Below are 19,152 nucleotides of genomic sequence, written 5' to 3'. Positions count from 1 at the left end.
GGACTTGTGAACAGTGTATGCTATTTTAATTTTAAAATAATCCAATTGTTCAGCAACGATCGACTAAGTAATTACTGAAGAAACACGCCTCCTAAATATTTATGAGTCAGTGGCAATCGATTGAGTGTTGGATAAGGCGGAGGTGAAGAAAAGTAATTACCATGCAATCTCCGGCAACTAACTTCCGGTAGAGAAGATTGCAAATCGAAGGTCGCTCTTTTTGTTCGAGGCAATTGATCGAAAATTAGTTGGAAAGGTTGTCTAGTTGTGAGAAATTATCTAGAAAATGGATAAAGAAAATGAAAATGGTATGAAAAAGGTAGATGGGCAGTTGACAGAAAGATCTACTGGGATTTTAAGATTGAACAGTGGTCCACGATCTCGATCGAGAGCAACGTCACCGTTGTCGCTGACAAACCAGGTAATTATCAATCATTGCTTATATGTAACAATTAGATTGAGAATGTCTAAATAAAGTAAAACTTAATCCGCCGATCGATAACGGTTCTTAGTGATTCGTTCTTTTGTAAACAATAGAAATTCATTATTTATAAAACTAATGATTACAGTGTACGTTATAGTGTGTACGATCCCATTGTTCTCCTTCCACTCGTTTAATCAGCAAATGTATCGGAACAAAAACTGGCATCGCGTGCGAAGCAACGAATGTTATCACATTTGATTAGAATTAGATAATTTATTAATGAGCTTCCTTAGTACCGACCGGTAGATTAGCTGGAAAGTGGGCATTCGATTATATCTATTCTGATGAACACACTTTAATTACTATAGTTACGTGCGCGAAGTCAGGCGAGCTACAATGACGCCCACAGATAAACTAGTTCAAATGCTCACCGATATTAAGTGCTCTATCTAAATGCTCGCTTCATGTATTAAGAACGAATATTTTGGGATCTAAAACATTTTTAGAACAGCGAAACATCTTTGAAGAAAAAAATTCGACCTGCTAAAATACAATTCAAGTTACCAAAAGAACAGCTTGTTTTATAATTTCAATTTTAGGGTCTTTTTTTTAAAAGATCTGAGATTATTAGACTGCGGATTGGATGCATTTATGACAAAAATGAGTGGGTGAAATTAAAGCAGTATTCAACCTATTATAATTATTTGAAAATAATATATAAAAAAAATATTTTATAAACCACGCTTATATCAAAATGCATTAAAAAGGAGAACATAATTTTTTTAGACACTGGCGACTATAAATAAAAGCGTGGAGCGCTAAACTATATTAACGTAATCTTCGTGGGCGCTCTACGCTATTATTTATAGTCACCAATGTCTAAAAAAATTATTTTCTCCTTTTTAGTGGATTTTAATATAAGCGTGGTTATTAAAAAGTTTTTATTATATATATTTTTATTTTCTACTTTTTAGTCTTTTTTAAATGGAACGCGAGATATAGTAATACTGGTATGAAATAGTAAGATATATACATATAGAGGCGCAAGTATGGAAATACGCGAGAAAGAATGAGGGGATGACTCCGAGAGACGACGTCTCTTGATGGAGTCCGAAATTATCCGAAATGGAACGGAATGAATGGAACACCACACTGACAATGAGCTTCTTCGGTGCGAAGTGGAGTGGTGATGAGTCGGAGTGGGAACACGTAGTGGAGTAGGGAGCGCTGGCACGCGGAGTGGGAACACGTAGTGGAGTAGGGAGCGCTGGCACGCGGAGTGGGGATCGCTGAACGCGATGACGTACTACCGAGCGTCGCGCGGCGAGGTGTGACAGTTAATATAGAAATTTTTTTTCTCCTAGACGCACAGTTTTTTTTAAAATTTGTTTTTTAATATTGCATTGTCATCCAGTTCTGAGGTATGTTTAAAGTTTCAAGTCTCTAGCTCATCGGGAAGTGGTTTAAAATTCGATTACAAGATTTGACGTATACAACAACAACTCGGCAAGCTAATATAACCGTGGTAAAAGAAAGGAATTTTTTTTTCTTACAATTGATGCAAACAATTTTTATGTAACATAAAAATCTGCAGTCTAGTGATTATAATATGTAAGCGAACAAAAAGTGAAAAGATCCGATTAAAATAAAATTTTTTAAATTAAAATTAAATGTGGAAACATTGATTTTGACCAAAAGAGTCCTCAGTCAGGTTCTAATCTACATTATCAGAAGCTATGGAGTCTGCCAAAGAATAAAATGGAAAAAGTTCACCCTCCAGACTACTGTCACATTTTTCCCCATCACGGTGATAACGCTAAGCATAGGATTTCGTGACTTTCCATCAAAGGAATTGCAAGCATTCACAGGGTTTGAGGGGGTGTGTTAGGGTGATTTTCGTGAGTCCATTGAAACTCGCGTGTAACACGTCTCCAAGTGAAATGATTATGTAGGAAGATAAGGGTGGGGTCACACACATGAAGAATGCGAGGTGCGCGATGCCGCGTCCAAACGTGTCATAGAACCCTTCAAGGTGCGGCTGGTCGCATGTGATCAAACCCTGGATCACCTGCGTTACCGTCCCTCAGTGGATCATTGATTTATGGACCTCAGACTGACAAAACTAAATTGTCTCGAATCGGCACGGCTTGGATTTGATCTGCGTAGACTCAAGTACTCCCGAATCTAATTCACTTAGCTTAAGTAGACACGAATCAGTTCCAGTTAATTGAAGGAGACTCGAATCATGTTAACTAAATTTGTTCTCCTGTCCGAAACTATCTACACAGATTTGAAAGCAGTTAAACTAGATTTGTTGTATAGAATAAAACTTAACTGAAGTGATTTATGGATTGTTATGCAATTCTTGCTTTTTAAGTTTCATTCCGAATAACTAGTGCGTCATAAATAAACTTCGAATCTTTCGGCAATTTTTCTTTCCCAATGATTTTTCTAAATTGTATATGTTGATATTCTTCAATTCCTTTAGTATTTCTACTATTTCAAATAACACTAATAATAGCCTCATTTTGGACTTATCTCAGCCGAATTTAGTTTTCCATTTCCAAAACGAGAGTTTAAAGAAACTCATAATTTATTTCTCTATCAAATTGATATTTTACCACTGTGTTAAAAGGATGAATTAAGTTAAAAAATGGAGAACAAAGAGATAAATAGACAAACCTTTGCAATCTCATTGTTACGCATTAAGTAACTAGAATCTGACAAATCTTAAGTATGTAAAAGCGAGCCACTTTTACCTTCTCTTTCTGTTGATAGGAGACGATGCAAAGCTTGTTACTTTCAATCGTGGGAATCTTTTTCTGTAAATTGTTGAGAGCTTTTATACAGCACGAATTTACCCTAAATTCTCCGTGGACATAAATTTTATCGTCGCAACCTCGACCCACGCGACGCGGTACTCGAGCGAAATTAACCCATCGTTACAAGGCCCCGTTTGTTTCGCGAATTGGACGCTGTCGATGTAATCTCCCTCCGAAGCAGTGCGTCCCTATTTACCGGTGATATACGACCTTTCGTGATATCAAAGATTTGTTGCGTCGCCATGAACGAATGTCCACGATATCGAGTGGACACAGGCATTATGGTCGACTTATGGGCTTCGAAACAGGCGCGGTTCCCTCAGGGGATGACCAGCGGTCGGTTCTTTCCTATTGACGCGGCGGCAGTTCCTTCGAATCCATCGACGCTGATTCACCTGTGACCTTTTCCAATTTTCCCGGACACTGTTGCGAAACGATACAATATTTCGTCGAATTTAATTAAATGTTGAGATCGCGGGTTCGAGTCACTGATTACGTCACTTTGTTTCGACTTCTTAGTGCTACCTGTGGTCTAAAATTAAAATACCTTCTGACGTAACATTACGTCCCGATCGGATTTTATTCGACGTTGAAGACGTATACTTAATTTATTGATACCTCACTTTTTTTCGACTACTTAGTGCTTAATACATTACACCTTTTGACGTAATATTACGCCCTGATTGGGTTTTATTCGACGTTAAAGACGTATACTTAATTTATTGATACTAAATACGAATAACGAAGATTTTTCTTCGACTTCTTAGTGCTGTCCGAGATCTAAAATTAAAACCGGTTCTTAATACATTTATACCTTTTGACGTAATATTACGTCTAAAATTATATTTCAACATAAAAAAAATAAGCCAAAGAAGAATAAAATTGTAAATGAGATCAAAGAGCTTATTTAAGCATTAACACTGTTTATACCGAGCAACACTAAACAACTAACAATTTTGACTACAAGTGACAATTGCCGTTTTGAAACTAAATAAATACATTTATGAACCAAGATCAATAAAATCTAAAGTAAAAGAGTTAACATAATAATTCCTATGAAACATGTCCTAAATTTGCTATATAAAAGAGTTATTATAAACAAATTCCTATAAACGATTATTTGGTGAGTGTTAAGTTGACGTTCCAAAATCGAATAAAATAAAATTGAATTAATGTAATCTCCGAAAATTGAATATCAATAATTATCAAAATCGATTTCACTCTGGTTTTCTAAGGGAGGGTTCCAGCTTGTCCCCATTGTTTCCCATTTATAAAATTCGTTTCAAATTCTCTATGATCACAAGGCACGGTGTTCCAGGAACGAAAGGTTCCATAATAAGGGAAAGATAAATCGCGTTTCTCGTATCCAGTTCAGTCTTATTATCGGCGACCTAATCCCAGGCAGTACCTACCATCAGCTATTCCACGTGGCGTGACGATGGATGATCTACGGGCGAAATTCATGCAACTAATTGCTTTTGCCCAACGATGTATAGGTGGAACCTACGTCCCCCCAGCCGTCGGTCGACCGAGTGTCAGTTTCGTTCGCTGTCGCTGACGACGACGACGAAAATCAGAGGGAAACTGTCGGAAAAGCGAAGCTAAGGGAAAAGACAGAAGACCATCCGGACGTCGGAGACATGCAGAGGATATCCATAGCTGGTTCGTAATTGCCACTAATGTTTCGTAAAAGTACAGGTAAGTTGAAACGTTTGGAACGAGGCTGAAAATTCGTAGCAGAATCACGGTGATACAGTTCAATTTTTTTGTTGTTGATTTTGTAAAGATTTCTAAAAGCATTTTATAAATTAGCTTGACTGCATTTCTGGGATTTGATGACCCTTTTTCAATGTTTTCAAAATTGGCATCATTACTAGACTGCAGAATCTATGGGAAAAAACGAGTTGGTGCAATGTAAAACAGTCTAAGAACGTCGATATATTATTTTCAATTTATTAAGATCAATAAAGGACGAAGAAATCCCAATCTGTCTTCTGCTTCTTGCGATTAGTACCAACAATTTTTATTTTGCATAAACATCCGCAGTCTATTCATTACATACATGAAATGATTTCATATAGTTTGTTGAAATAGTGGCTTATGATAAAAGTACAATCCTTGCAGTGGTTGTAAAAGGATTTGCAATTCTAATAATAACAATAGTACAATGGTGAACCAAGTTACCAAGTTACCAAAAAGACAAGCCTATCTTGCTTCAAGGGAACAAATCAATTAATTTAACAATTTGCAGTAGAAATGTTTAGCTTAATGCAGTCAAACCTGTTTTTGTGCGGTCTTTTTTATGCGATTTATTTTGTGCATATTTTTTTTATGCGATGTTTTTTGTGCGATTCTTTTTTATGCGGTATACATATGAATATCAGATCAGATCAGCAGGTCATCGACAATTTTATCCAATTTTGTGCAATATCATTTTCAATATGTAAAAAATTGAGTTCAATAATATCTGATCTTCCCAGTGAACCCTTTCCTACACGCTGTATAGTGCATGATTGTGTTTGTCTTTGTTTTTCGTCTTGTGTATTGCACGTTCGTTGGGTAATGTTTATGGTGATAATTATGGTACAGTGGTACATAATTGTTTTCAGAGGAAGAGGGCGATGAGGATGACTACTCTGCGTCAGCGTGTGCGATCATGCAACGCAGAAGCTCTAGTCGAAGGCAAAGCAGACGGAAACGACGACCATCTTCACCATTCAGCACTGAAGCGGAAGCCATGCTTCGCCGGAGATCTTCTGGTTACACCATCAGTTCTGGGGAGTCAGTGATTCGCTTTAAAGTTTTCACACACTGCCATTTGGCGTTAAATTAACATACATTAAGATATAGTCGCTAGAGAAGTCAACTATAAGAGAGAAATACTTACTGGAAAAAGGCAAAGAAAAATCATATAAATCTTCCTGTATTAATTACATATTCATGAAGAAGAAAAATACAAGCAGTAATAATTTTGACTAATTTAATAAATTTAGACTCATTTGAAAGCTAGTAGCCTCTATATAGTTTCATATTCTATCATCATCTTATTCTACAATTTTTTTTCATGATGCAGCAGGCGAGAACCTGAAGACGCGATTTTTCTAAAAACAATACGATAGATTCAAACGTCCGAGAAAACTTTGACGAATTTTCTTTTGAGACTGAAACCACCATAGATTTAAAGACTGAAGCTTCCTCTTTACAACGACGCCTTAAGAATTGGTGCACGATTTTTTAGCAGTTTTATCGAGCTTCAAATGAGAGGTGTGCCACCAACTCGTTTTTCGTTTTTATTCCATGAAACAGTGAAAAAAATTGTACATAAATTTTTAAGGAATCGTTGTAAAGAGGAGACTACATTCTTCAAATCTATGGCAGTTCCATTTACGAGAAAAATTTTTGTAAGTTTTGGAAACCATTGAATTTGCAGGATTTTTGAAAATTTTAATTCTACATAAAAGTCTGCGGTCTATTTTCTTTGAAGAAAATGTAGAAAGTTGAAAGTAGCATCTGTTCACAGAACAGCGATTTCTATAGAGGAAAGCGGTAGTCAAGAGCAGATATTCGAGAAATTGAAATTGCACAAAGAAGTGTTGAGTGGTGTTAAACAACAGCCATGGCCGCTTCGTCGGAAGATAAAACTTGTGCGACAAGCAAAATCGTATGTCCGAAGACACGAGGGTGTTCTTCAGGAACGACTTGCTCTCACGAAAAGCACCAAGGACGCCATTGCGCGTATTTCGCTCTTCACGACGAAGGTAACGTTCGTTAGACAAAGTAAATAATAATTGTTTGTGGTCGACTTTTAACACTAAACCTACCAAGCATTAAAAGCATCTGGTAAGTTTATTAAGATCGTCTGTAATTTTTCGATATAATAGATGCACAAGGATTCCATTATTTTCCATAAATGGATTCTTATAATTTCGATAACTGAAAAACATAAAACCGGTTATTTGACCGTGGTAGGTTTAGTGTTAACTTTCGAAGAAGCCTGTAGTTTAACACAAGACTAAATATAAAACAAGTCATTAGTTCAATACTTGATCATACCTGGTTTGTAGAAATGGCAATACTGCCGAAGAGAATTGGTCAATCTTCAGACATGGCTGATTCCTTGGGAACTTCGAATCAAGGAGATTGAATCGCACTTCGGTTCCGCTGTTGCTTCCTATTTCACCTTCCTTCGATGGTTGTTTTGGATCAATCTCGTCATGTGCACCATCATTACCGCCTTCGTGGCTATCCCAGAGGTACAGCATACTACCTAACCGGATAGGAAAATGACACAGTGAAATTGAATTAGAAAAGGTTGTCAATCAGCAATCTTCAATCCCTGGGGAAACCTTTTCATATCTTCGAGATTAATACTGAAGATTTCATGTGGAAGAAAAAATGATTACAACAGAATTATATTTAACTGCAGTCTGGTAATTACTTTGCAAAGCCTGGACAGTGATTTTGATGTTGCAACAGGTGCTCACCGCGGATCTATCCAAAGCAGGTGAACGAAAGATCATGCTCAAAGAAGAGAAAATCAAATCCATGCATCTGCAGACTTTATGGGAGTTCGAAGGGGTTTTGAAGTACTCCCCGTTCTTTTACGGCTGGTACACCAATCAGGACTCGAAGACTGGCTACAGACTACCTCTTGCCTATTTCGTCACCAATTTAGTCATCTACATCTACAGTTTCGTCGCCATATTGCGCAAGTAAACACCAACGGGTGACTTCACACCTAAGCGACCTTATTTTCTCTTTTGGTAGAGTACAAACGAAACAAAATTAATTAACCCTTAAGCGAACGATTGCCCCACTCTTACTAATAATCTATTTACCACTTCGATAGAGAGTATAATTTAATTGAATTATCGCATTTTTAATTGGAGGTTAATTTATAATTTTACAATGCTTAAGGGTTAATTATAAAAATGGTACAAAAGTCCAATTATTATTAAAATTATTATTAAATTATTATTGAAAGTCTAATTATTTGACTAATCTGTAAAAGAAGAAAATTGTAAGTTCAAGCACTGTTTAACAGAGGTCTATAGCAACCAAGTTAGGCTTACATTTGATCAAACAATTTTCAGGTTTAATAATGTGGAATGAATAAATTTTTGTTTAGGGAATAATAACCCTTTGCACTCGGTTGTCCCCTCTGAGACACCCACTAAATATTGCTGTACCATTATTCAAACTATTGTTTATATTATTAAATATATTGGTATCTAATCAATTACTAAACATTTAGGTATTGTATGAGCTATTATACCAATTTCATATCCACAAAATTTCAAAAATCATACGGAATGGAAATATTCTAGGTCGGAAGAAATGTTTAATTTTCAAGTTAAAATAGCTCCGAGTGCAAAGAGCTAATAGCATTTCAGGATAATGAATGAACACGTATGACGTGTTTCAGAATGGCGGAGAATTCGAGGCTCAGCAAACTCACCGAGAAAGAAGACGAATGCGTGTTCTCGTGGAAATTGTTCACAGGATGGGATTTTATGATTGGAAATACGGAAACTGCTCATAACCGGATGGCCAGCATCGTCCTTGGCTTTAAGGAAGCGTTGCTCGAGGAAGCTGAAAAGGAGAAAGATGAAAGAAAGTAAACTCTGAAACTAAAATATTTCATAACTATAAAGTACAAAAGAAATATCCGACAAAAAGGACTAGATTTGTAGTTTTGTTATTTCCAAAAACATCGTACGATTTTTTATGCAATTACCTGTGTCCAACCGTTTTATATTTTCCAGTTGGAAAATCATATCGATAAGAATTTTTGTGAACACGTCCGTGATGTCATTACTGGCACTGTCGGCATACGTTGTGGTGAAAATGGTAGCGAGAAGCGAAGAGTTGGAGAATCCCGATTGGTGGAGGCAGAACGAACTTACAGTGGTGATGACCCTAATCACTTACGTGTTTCCGATATTCTTCGAGATACTGGGCTTCCTGGAGAGCTATCATCCTAGGAAGCAGCTTCGAGTGCAATTAGCTCGGTGAGCTGAAAAAATTACAGTATATTAACACGTTGGAAACTAACACAGGGAAAACCAGGGACCCTAACTGTTATAACCAAAAAGAGAAAAAGTCATGGAATAACAAGTATTTAAACGATTAAAATCGTATTGGTTACAAATAAGGAAAGTAACCGAAAATTTTTTTCTTTTCGAAATTCATTTCGATCACTTATAACAGTTATCGATACGAGAAATTTATTTCGATTTTTATCGTAGAAAATTTTAGAATAACTGTTATTTTTGGTCCCTGGGAGAAATAATTAAGGAACTATAGTATAAAATTAATAATCCAATTATTATAGTACAACTAGTACAACCACACATGCCATTCAGAGTCGCCAGATTAATATTTATGTCCCCACTCTACTTACCCCTTCTACGACGCTATTCCCCCACTCTTCTGCCACGGCTCGGTCACGTGACGCGTTCCGTCTCTGTCGTACATGTGTCACAATGTCACGTGACTAATCCGGCACTGGCATAGAGAGGGGGTAACTTTTTCTCCTCAATTCTAGTAAATTCCCGTCATCTGACGACTCTGTAGTCAACGTGTTAAACTGAACAGCTCCGTTTACTGTTCAAATCTCATGTTGCAGAATAATGGTGCTGAATTTATTGAATCTTTATTCACTAATATTCGCGTTGTTTGGTAAGATAAATCCAATGGTAAAGGAAGTAATGGTATCACCATGTTTATTTGTTGTTACCTTGTGAATTCAGACGAGATTTTTTAGTTCCTCCTGTATTGCAGATGAAAAGTCTGGAAGACCTGCAACCGAAGGTCACAAGTTGCTCGTACAAAGAAATCGAATGCGGTAGCGAGATGACCAGGTCGCGACAGATTGCAACTCTTGCATCTTTAAGTTTAATATTAGCTGGAAATGTGACCACTTTGCAATACAAAAACGAAGCGAGTAGGTTCTTCTGACTTCTATAGAGAAATCAGCTGACACTAAGATATTTTTCGAGTCATTTTGTTTGTTGATACAGCACTGCCATTGGACTCAATGCTACCCAAAGACTTTTATCTCAACCCCTATCTCGACCAGAAATCGCTCGAAGCGATTTACAACGTCGGCGATTACCCTCCCTTGGATTACGAGAACTACGACGGCGATGATTCGAAAACCAACGGAACTTCATCTTCTACGGAAACGATTTTCCATGAAGGCAACTTCACGTCCGAAATTTCTGAACGAAACGACACCGTGGAACTAACTTCCATCATTACCGAAGACAATTTTACCAACACTTATTCTACCGATTCATTCGACGAAGTTAACAAGTCAACGTTCAGTGTTAATCTCAACGAATCTTCGACGCTTTATGACGAAGTGACTAACTCAACTTTTGACACAACAACTGAAGAGTCAGGAACCAGTTTTTCATCCGAGGACACTACGAGATTTACAACCGAGATTTTAACTGTGAATTTAACGACGGTGGAGACTAGCACCGAATCGCCAATTACGACTATGCTTACTGAACATTCCAGCAAACATACGACTGATGGAGAAACCAACATTTTCGATTTTAAGATTTCCCCGACGAACGTGGGAGTGATTCCTCTCGAGAAAAATAATATTGTCAGGTGTTTCGAGAGGATTTGCAACACTACTACCCAGGGCCCAAGTGAGGAGAAACAGTTTGGTTAGTGCTGAAGTTATGTCCAATGGCCTTTGATGTCGATGATGAAGAATCTTCGACTTCGAAGAGTAACAATTGATTGGGTCTACCTTAGACATGTTGAGAATCGTTCCGTCATTCCGTGGTTAATTTTTAATTAATTTCTTCGAGATGAAATCGAGGTTATTGCGTTTTGTATCTGAAAAATATATCTTCTAATATAGCTTCAGACAGGGTGTCCCATTTAAATCGATCCAATCGAATATCTCCGAAACTGTTGGTGGTACTAAAAAAAATATATATAAAAAAAATTTTTTTAAAACCGCGCTTATATTAAAATACACTAAAAAGGAGAAAATAATTTTTTTAGATATTGGTGACCATATAAATAAAAGCGTAGAGCGCTCACACGAAGATTACGTCAATATAGTTTAGCGCTCCACGCTTTTATTTATAGTTACTAATGTCTAAAAAAATTATTTTCTCCATTTTAGTGCATTTTAGTATGAGCGTGGTTTTTAAAAAGTTTTTTTTATATATTCCTTTATTTTCTACTTTTTAGTTTTTTTTAAATGGAACGCAAGATATATTAATACTGGTGCGAAATAGTAAGATATAGAAACGCAAGATACGGAAATACGCGAGAAAGAATGATGGAGTCCGAAATTGTCCGAAATGGAACTGAATGAACGGAACACCACAACCACACTGAGCTCCTTCGGTGCGAAGTGGCCCAGTGGAGTGGGGATGAGTCGGAGCGGGAACACGTAGTGGAGTAGGGAGCGCTGGCGCGCGGAGTGGGGATCGTTGAACGCGATGACGTACTACCGAGTGTCGCGCGACGAGGTGTGACGGTTCATATTAAAATTTTTTTTCTCCTGAACGCGCAGTTTCTTTAAAAATTTGTTTTTTAATATTGCATTGTCATCCAGTTCTGAACTATGTTTAAAGTTTCAAGTCTCTAGCTCATCGGGAAGTGGTTTAAAATTCGATTACAAGATTTTATGCATACAACGACAACTCGGCAAGCTAATATAAGCGTGGTAAAAAAAGGCTTCAGACTAAAGTTAAACGGTATCAGGAGGCACACTTTCCGATGTAGATATCTTTTTTCTATGTGGACGCGTAGAGGTATATCAAGGTCAACTTTGTTCATTTTAATTAAAGTACCAAATCACTCATGGTGAAAAATCGTGGGACACCCTGTACAGAATCATTGAAACACGCTACAAAAATATAATGGATTAGATGATCACCAAAAGTGATAATTTGCTGAACATCAAAATATTCTTTGATACAATTACACTGCTAGTCTCATCATTTATGTCAACTCCAACTTGCAGCGACGAAGGAGTTACTGGGTTAATTAAATTCACAATCAAACAGAAAATTAAAACTGTATAGGCGGCATAAAAAAATATTCTTATTACTAAAAACCGATAGAACTTGCGCATTCACCAAAGTTCTCAAAATGTTCAAGTGCTATGCATGTCAAATATTCGCATGTTACCTTGCTTCAGTTGCCCCGTCAGAGTTGGACCGGAAAACACGGCACAAACTGCGTCGTTTATGCTGGGAGACGATGTTCGGCCAAGAAATGGCAAAACTCACGAACATGGATTTGGTAAGTCCTATGAAAATTTGTTAATAACCGAGTACCTCGGTTTCTATGAATTTGCAACACTTCAGGTACTGACCATAGTGACAACGCTTAGCGTAGACTTCTTCCGGGCCGTGTTCGTTCGTTTCATGAACAGTTTCTGGTGTTGGGACCTCGAAAAGCAGTTTCCTCAGTACGGAGATTTTAAGATAGCGGAGAACATACTTCACTTGGTGAACAATCAAGGCATGATTTGGATGGGAATGTTCTTCAGTCCCGGTTTAACCGCGTTGAACTTGGTGAAGCTTGGTATCCTCATGTATCTACGCTCCTGGGCGGTTCTTACCTGTAATGTGCCTCATGAAGTAATTTTTCGTGCCTCAAGGTAATCCACAGTCAACTATGAAGGTTACTTGGAGGTCATGGATTTTACTGATTTTTATAATTTCTTGTGGATAATTATTTTAACATTGCTGAAGTTTTCCTTCAAAGTTAAGGGCCAATTACGTATTTTAATCAGAGAAGACTATAAAATTGTAATATTTTCATTTTCTATGCTAAATTGCACTGTACACTATTTATACTGCAATTAATTTCACTCACCGACTATAATTTTGTCTACGAGTGAAGTGATGACACTGATTTTTATAATTTCTTGTGAATATTTGTTTAATAATTGTTGAATTTTCCCTTCACAAACGGTTTAGAGTTTCAGAGCAAGTTTTATATCCTCTGCACAAGCTTGCTACCTTCGGAGTAAACCAGTTGCTGCTCTTAAGCTGAAAATTATATTTAAAGAACATTTTAATGCAGAAATTTATGGAAATATTCGAGATCAAAAGTTTTTCGAAAGTATTCAAGTAAAACGTACTTAAGAAAATTAAAGTTGATGTCGATGTAGATTCATTGGTAGTTTTGAGGTCAAGAGTAGCAAACTGGTTTATCGCACGAGTCGCAGACATCTGAGCAAAGGTACACAAAAACTGGTCTTCAGGTAAACAAACCTTATATAGGAGACTGAGACTACGTAGGAACATAGCGTGATCGAATTTGTTGTTTTTAATTCCACTAATTTATTTTAAATACCAATGCATATACGTTCCAGAAAGAGAAGCACCATGTGAATAAACACTAAATCATATTTAATATCCCACAGGTCCAACAACTTTTACTTTGCTCTATTGTTAACGATGCTGTTCCTGTGCGTTCTTCCGGTCGGTTATGCGATCGTTTGGGTGGAGCCGTCTTGGCACTGTGGCCCTTTTTCCCGTTACAAGAAGATGTATCATGTGGTGACGGAACATCTCACGAAATCCCTTCCAGAACCGATACAAAGGTACTTTCCCCGCACCCCAAATATTAAAATAATGTGTTTTCTTAATATTTTATATTATTGTTCACAGATGTCTCGATTACATCGCTTCACCGGGTATCGTTATCCCACTGATCGTCTTGATGACTCTAATTATTTACTATATGGTGTCCCTTACTGGCTCTTTGAGGGAAGCCAACGACGATTTAAAGGTGAGAAAAACCAAATTTTAGAAAATTTTATCTTCTAATTATCTTAACACTTTACCAACCGGAAGCCTATTAATAGGATTTCCAATAATTGTGCTGTACCACAGGAAAACATAGAAATTTTCTTTTACATTGCAATCTTAAATGAAACTATTAGATGACCCTATTGTTTCATATTAGATGACTTATTGATGGTGACTTGTTAGTTCGCAATGAAAATTGCTGTTGCTATTGAAGGTTCCATTAAAAAGTGGTTACCATTAAGATACAATATTTTTAAGTAAAAATGAGAAAAATGGTAATGAATAGACTGCGGAGTTATGTCTTTACGAGAAAAACAAGTGGATCAAATGCAAGTAATAAATGTCAGTAAAGGCATTGAAAGATTTTAAAAGGACTGTTGCACTATCTTCAACACATTAAGAAAATTATTTTAGAAAGAAACAAATATCATGTGTTTCCTACATCTTGCAATTGATGAAAACAATCTTATTATTCTGCAGAAAAATCCGCAGTCTAATAATGAAACTAACATATTTCTCTTCACGAGATATGGAATCCGTGTTTTAGGTACAATTGCGCCACGAACGCACAGAGGAACGTCGCAAATTGTTCAAAATTGCAAAGAAAAGAGAGGACTTCGCTGACGCGTCGTTTCACAGATGGAGAAAGATGCTGCCGGCCTTGTCTAAGCACCCAATGCGAGCCAAAACTCAAAAAGGTTCTCTAGACATCCAAAATCTACCAAATATTCACAATATAAATAACAATATATATAATATATATATATATATATATATATATATATATATATATATATAATCAATGTGCTAACAAATATTAATTTTGTTTATGCATTGTTGGCCGTCAGGGGAACCGGAAGTCGCAGTGCCAATCGAGAACTCGATTGAAGTGCACACGAGGAATCGCTCTTCATCGGAAGTAGCCGAGTTAACGGATGTTGAAGAAGACGTTTTACCCCATGATCATGTATTCGCTCATCACACCTTGGAAAGCAGTTACAGAGATAGGGGTGCAAATAGCAGTCGTGCTGGGTAATTATTTTTTACAACCAGACTACAATATTTTATCGATAACTGTCCCCAACACGGGTCTGCTCAGTGACAATTATCCGCCAGGGATACTATTCTTTGACTTTTGCCGAATGTAGAAAAGAACAGCGGAGCTCGAGAAGCCTCGGTTGTTGAGACTGTAAACATTACTAATGCAGTATCAAAACTTCTTTATTTTTCATTATTTATTGATGGGACTTTGACCAACATATTCATGGCATTTTTCTAATGAAAATGATACCAAATATGATATAATTCCTATTATATTGACTTGTGTAATGAACGATGAATGTTTTCGACGCAAAGAACGACAGCGTATGGGAAAGAAAGAGTAGACGCGGAGAGAACTTCCCCCATACTCTGTTTTCCTCCTTGCGCTCAAAACTTTCATCGTTCATTAACCAAGTAAATATAATCGGAATTATATCGTATTTGGTATCATTGTCATTAGAAACGTGCCACGAATATATTGGTGAAAGTTCCATAAAAAAGTAATGAAAAATAAAGAAGTTTTGTCATTGGATTAGTGTGGTCTCACCGATATACCCGACCCGAGCCGTATGGTGTCATACTTCTCGGCGACCGAGGCCTCTGGAGCTTCTTGGCCCCTCAAGGAGGTACACCCCGCAGGAGTGGGGGTAGTTCAAGTGTACAAATTAATTCTTAGCCCTTTCTCCGTGAATTTATTGATTATGTACAAACAAGTCAAATAATATTGAAATATTGAAAATAATCTCCATCACTTTCTATGGATTTATACCATTTCACAAATAATAATTAATGAATCTCTCTCATATGATGATTGTATAATAGATTTGATTTCACGAGCCACGAATTAATTTGTACGCCTAATACAAAGAGAAAGTGCATACATTTTTACTCTGAAGGACGTTTTGGGGTTAATAATTCATGCTTTAATTGAAACTGAAGGAAATCCACGGAAATCTTCAATTTGAAAAGAGATATTTAGGATTATCAGTTCTCCTCGCCATATGCGTGTGCAGTGTGCAAATACATTTCTTTAGAAACTGTACGATCCCAATTAGGACAACAAGGACTCTCCACGACTCCTGGGAATCTCAGTCCAGCGAGTGCGCCGTGATCCCAGAGATCCGAATAAACGAGGCCGAGGGAAAATCGGAGAGCTGTCGTTCGATCTCTGTGGAAAATCACGAGCAGAGTCACGCGAAATAAACAGAAAGTCGACGAAAAGAAAAATGCTGTTCACTTCTTGTTCCTCCATTCTCATGGTTTTAATACTGAAATGATTTATTCGTTTTCTCGTGTGTTAAGTTCCATTTCACGTATCTAGCGCTACGCGTCTCGCGCCGGTTCTCGTCGATTGTAAAATCTTAAAGCTAGCTTCATCTTACATGGTTTCTACGTTGAGGTATAAAATCGAAGACAAGTCCTCCCGTCGAGTACGTCAGAACGTTGAGAAGCTTCCACACTGGCATACATTCACGGAACGATCGCATGCGGGGCCGTGCGTCCTTAGAAATGCAAGAAGGATCGTTTTCGCGTTTTTCGCTTTCCACTAAAACGTGACAGAGATTTTTTGAAGCTTCGAGAAGTTACGAAAACGATCCTCCTCTCGACCTGCAAAGGCCTTGACTAATTACAGCTAAAATACTGACGACCCACGTGGAAATTTATTACACGCGGAATGACCCGTTATCCGTTCGATTATTTTTAATTATTCTCACACCGACACGCTTGAATCGTCGTTCCCGGCATCCCATTCTTTACAGAGACTAACTAAAACCTGATGGTGGTAAGCAGACTGCGAATTTTTATGCAACATCAAATTTTCTATATTGTGTGAAAAAAGAAATTTATTTTCTTTCTTAATATGTTTAATAGAAAATAATATAACCGTAGTTTTAAACTCTTGTAATCTGTTTAAATTCCGCTGCCTAGTAAACATTTTCTGAATCATCTGCACAAGAGAAACGAGAAGCAATTCATATTTTATTCAACTATGTTCAACTAGTGAGTTTGATTTTCGTAAATTCTGTTAATCTTTTAAGCATGACCTACCTATTTTTATCATATGATGAATTACTAGAAAAGAGAAACCAGTCCCGCAAGAAAGTCGACGTACTTAAATTAAATACCTTCTCACGCGAAAGAGTTTCTTTTTCTCTCCTTGATACAAATTGCCCACCCCAATCACGTCGTTGAAACAATAGAAAAATTAGCGAATGCATAAACCCTAAAACCGAAGTGCATTGCGCCGTTAAATGCACAATTACGGTCGACCCTTCTGTCAATATATTCACCGCCTAATTAGTAATACATGCATCATTTGCGATACAATAAATATTCAGAACACATGCCGACAGTTAATTATTAATCTTTACTTTCTAATGTCTATAAAAAAAGTCTATACCTACTCTCATTATTCGCTCTCCCTTACTCATTATTTTTACAAGTTGCTATTCTAATCCATAACGTGCAAATCATTTTAGATTCTTGGTCCATATGGGACCACGTACGAGACTAGTTCACGCATACTTCAGCATTCTATTTTACATTCATTGATTATTGTCGTTACGGGTGATCTAAAACAGTGTAAAAATGTTTGAAAAATTTTCTTGCGAAGAGCCTCGCTGTTCTTGCGTTTTCCTTAAATATTTAAACACCTCTACTATTTATGGTCATACAGAAAGAGCCGTTGAAAAATGTTTTAACAAGTTCAAAATAAAATGCCTTAAATTCTGTAAATTCTTCCACTGTGTTTTATATTTCACCTACCTACGTTTGTATTAAATCCATAAAAGACATGGTCCTTTTGGATTTATTACGAATGCTATATGAATCCATTCTTAAATTCATCAGAAATGTCTATTTCAAAACTGGCTAATAAAAAGAAGAAAATAATATTGAAAAGTTATATTACTACACTGTCCGACATTTAATTCGTTTCTTCGTAAGTCCTGGTCCCGAAAGGATTAAAAGTGTATCTCGTACAGTAGCCTTTTCCATACAACCATAAATAACTGAAACATTTACTCCCATTCAAGAGCTTCACCTTGTACATATAAACCAACGACAGTTTCTCTCCTCGATAAAAAACAAAGTCTAGAAACTGTTTCCACCTGCCACACGAATTAGCAAAGTTCATTCACGAACACTAGAGCTAGAACACTCCGTTGTCCATGAACACTGGAGTCCAAATACCCCATCGTCCATGAACACTGGAGTTAGAACACTCCATCGTCCATGGTTAACGAGGAATATCGAAGATACGAGATTTCCTGGTCGGTCTCGGTCGAAAGTTGTCATCGTTCGTTCAGATTCGGATTGTATATCGGCCTGCTGTTGAGGTAGGTGATTCCGGAATTGTGAGTGGTTCGCACCTGTATGTACTTGGGTCGCTTGTTCCGTGTACTCCAGTGAAGGTACGTGTACCAGCCTGCCACAATGGCGCCGAGCGCGTTGCAGGTGCAAGAGAATATCAGCAGAATGGTCAGGATGCTCTCCACCTCTGGACAGTTCAAGTCCATGTACCTGACCGCCGTTTCGGTGGAGTTGGTTGCATCCTCGCGGGGCCTGCACACGCAGGTGGCGTTCAACACGCGGGCAGGGTTGCATTCTAACCCCATCAGTCGCGCCAGGTGCAGCGCAGAGAAAACGCAGGCGATGGAGCAGGTCGCCGTTGCCAGAGTTGCCAGAAACACGCTAAGTAGCTGCACAAAGGAGAATGGTTTAATGTTTATTTTATATATTTCAAACATTGGTCCATTCAATTTGGATCTTTCTGAGAAGTTGGAACAATTTGTTTACTACTCTCCAGTGCATGGATTGGGTCTGTGTGATTCATGAATTGAATGCTACTGTTTTAGTTCTCCTTAACACTAGAACTACCGGATAAGTCAAAATGACTTGCTCCTGATTTGTTCGTTTTTGAATATTAAGATTATAAATATGTTCTCCTGAGAAATTTTTTTAGAGAACTTCTCTATTGAAATACACGTTTAAATAAAACTGGTACGAAATATGAATAAATGCAATTTTGTCATTATTATCAGGCAATGTATGCCAATTGCGT

The 19,152-nt window shown here is 37.3% G+C and overlaps 2 protein-coding genes across 7 annotated transcripts in view; one reads left to right on the top strand and one right to left on the bottom strand.

Annotated features, from left to right (window-relative positions):
• Nucleotides 1-46: 46 nt before the first annotated feature.
• Nucleotides 47-16,338, top strand: LOC143212295 (transmembrane channel-like protein). The gene is made up of 18 exons (XM_076430918.1): nt 47-421; nt 4,743-4,908; nt 5,856-6,027; nt 6,767-7,004; nt 7,311-7,499; nt 7,723-7,958; nt 8,672-8,863; nt 9,012-9,257; nt 9,875-9,944; nt 10,030-10,192; nt 10,269-10,928; nt 12,425-12,528; nt 12,594-12,889; nt 13,661-13,840; nt 13,908-14,028; nt 14,596-14,746; nt 14,897-15,080; nt 16,145-16,338. Exons 1-18 carry the CDS (start codon nt 287-289, stop codon nt 16,290-16,292), a joined length of 3,651 nt encoding a protein of 1,216 aa, XP_076287033.1. The 5' UTR covers nt 47-286; the 3' UTR covers nt 16,293-16,338.
• LOC143212299 (uncharacterized) overlaps nt 16,327-19,152 on the bottom strand; it is a 34,928-nt gene continuing 32,102 nt past the window's right edge. For all 6 annotated transcript variants that reach the window (XM_076430928.1, XM_076430932.1, XM_076430931.1 and 3 more), the window contains one exon: nt 16,327-18,790. In XM_076430928.1, the coding sequence (XP_076287043.1) occupies nt 18,383-18,790 (408 nt within the window). In that variant the 3' untranslated portion in view covers nt 16,327-18,382. The remainder of the gene's footprint in view (nt 18,791-19,152) is intronic.

This window comes from Lasioglossum baleicum, chromosome 9 (genome assembly GCF_051020765.1).
Source record: "Lasioglossum baleicum chromosome 9, iyLasBale1, whole genome shotgun sequence".
Taxonomy (NCBI): Eukaryota; Metazoa; Arthropoda; class Insecta; order Hymenoptera; family Halictidae; genus Lasioglossum; species Lasioglossum baleicum.
The sequence above is the reverse complement of the archived record's forward strand: the minus strand, read 5'-3'. Positions and strand labels throughout refer to the sequence as shown.

Bases quoted from the DNA above. Each gene is read 5' to 3' on its own strand.
- LOC143212295 (XM_076430918.1), top strand. From the start codon at position 287: ATGGATAAAGAAAATGAAAATGGTATGAAAAAGGTAGATGGGCAGTTG. The intron at 10,929-12,424 runs GTTAGTGCTGAA...ACCTTGCTTCAG, and splicing joins AAGTGAGGAGAAACAGTTTG to TTGCCCCGTCAGAGTTGGAC. The intron at 12,529-12,593 runs GTAAGTCCTATG...GCAACACTTCAG, and splicing joins AACTCACGAACATGGATTTG to GTACTGACCATAGTGACAAC.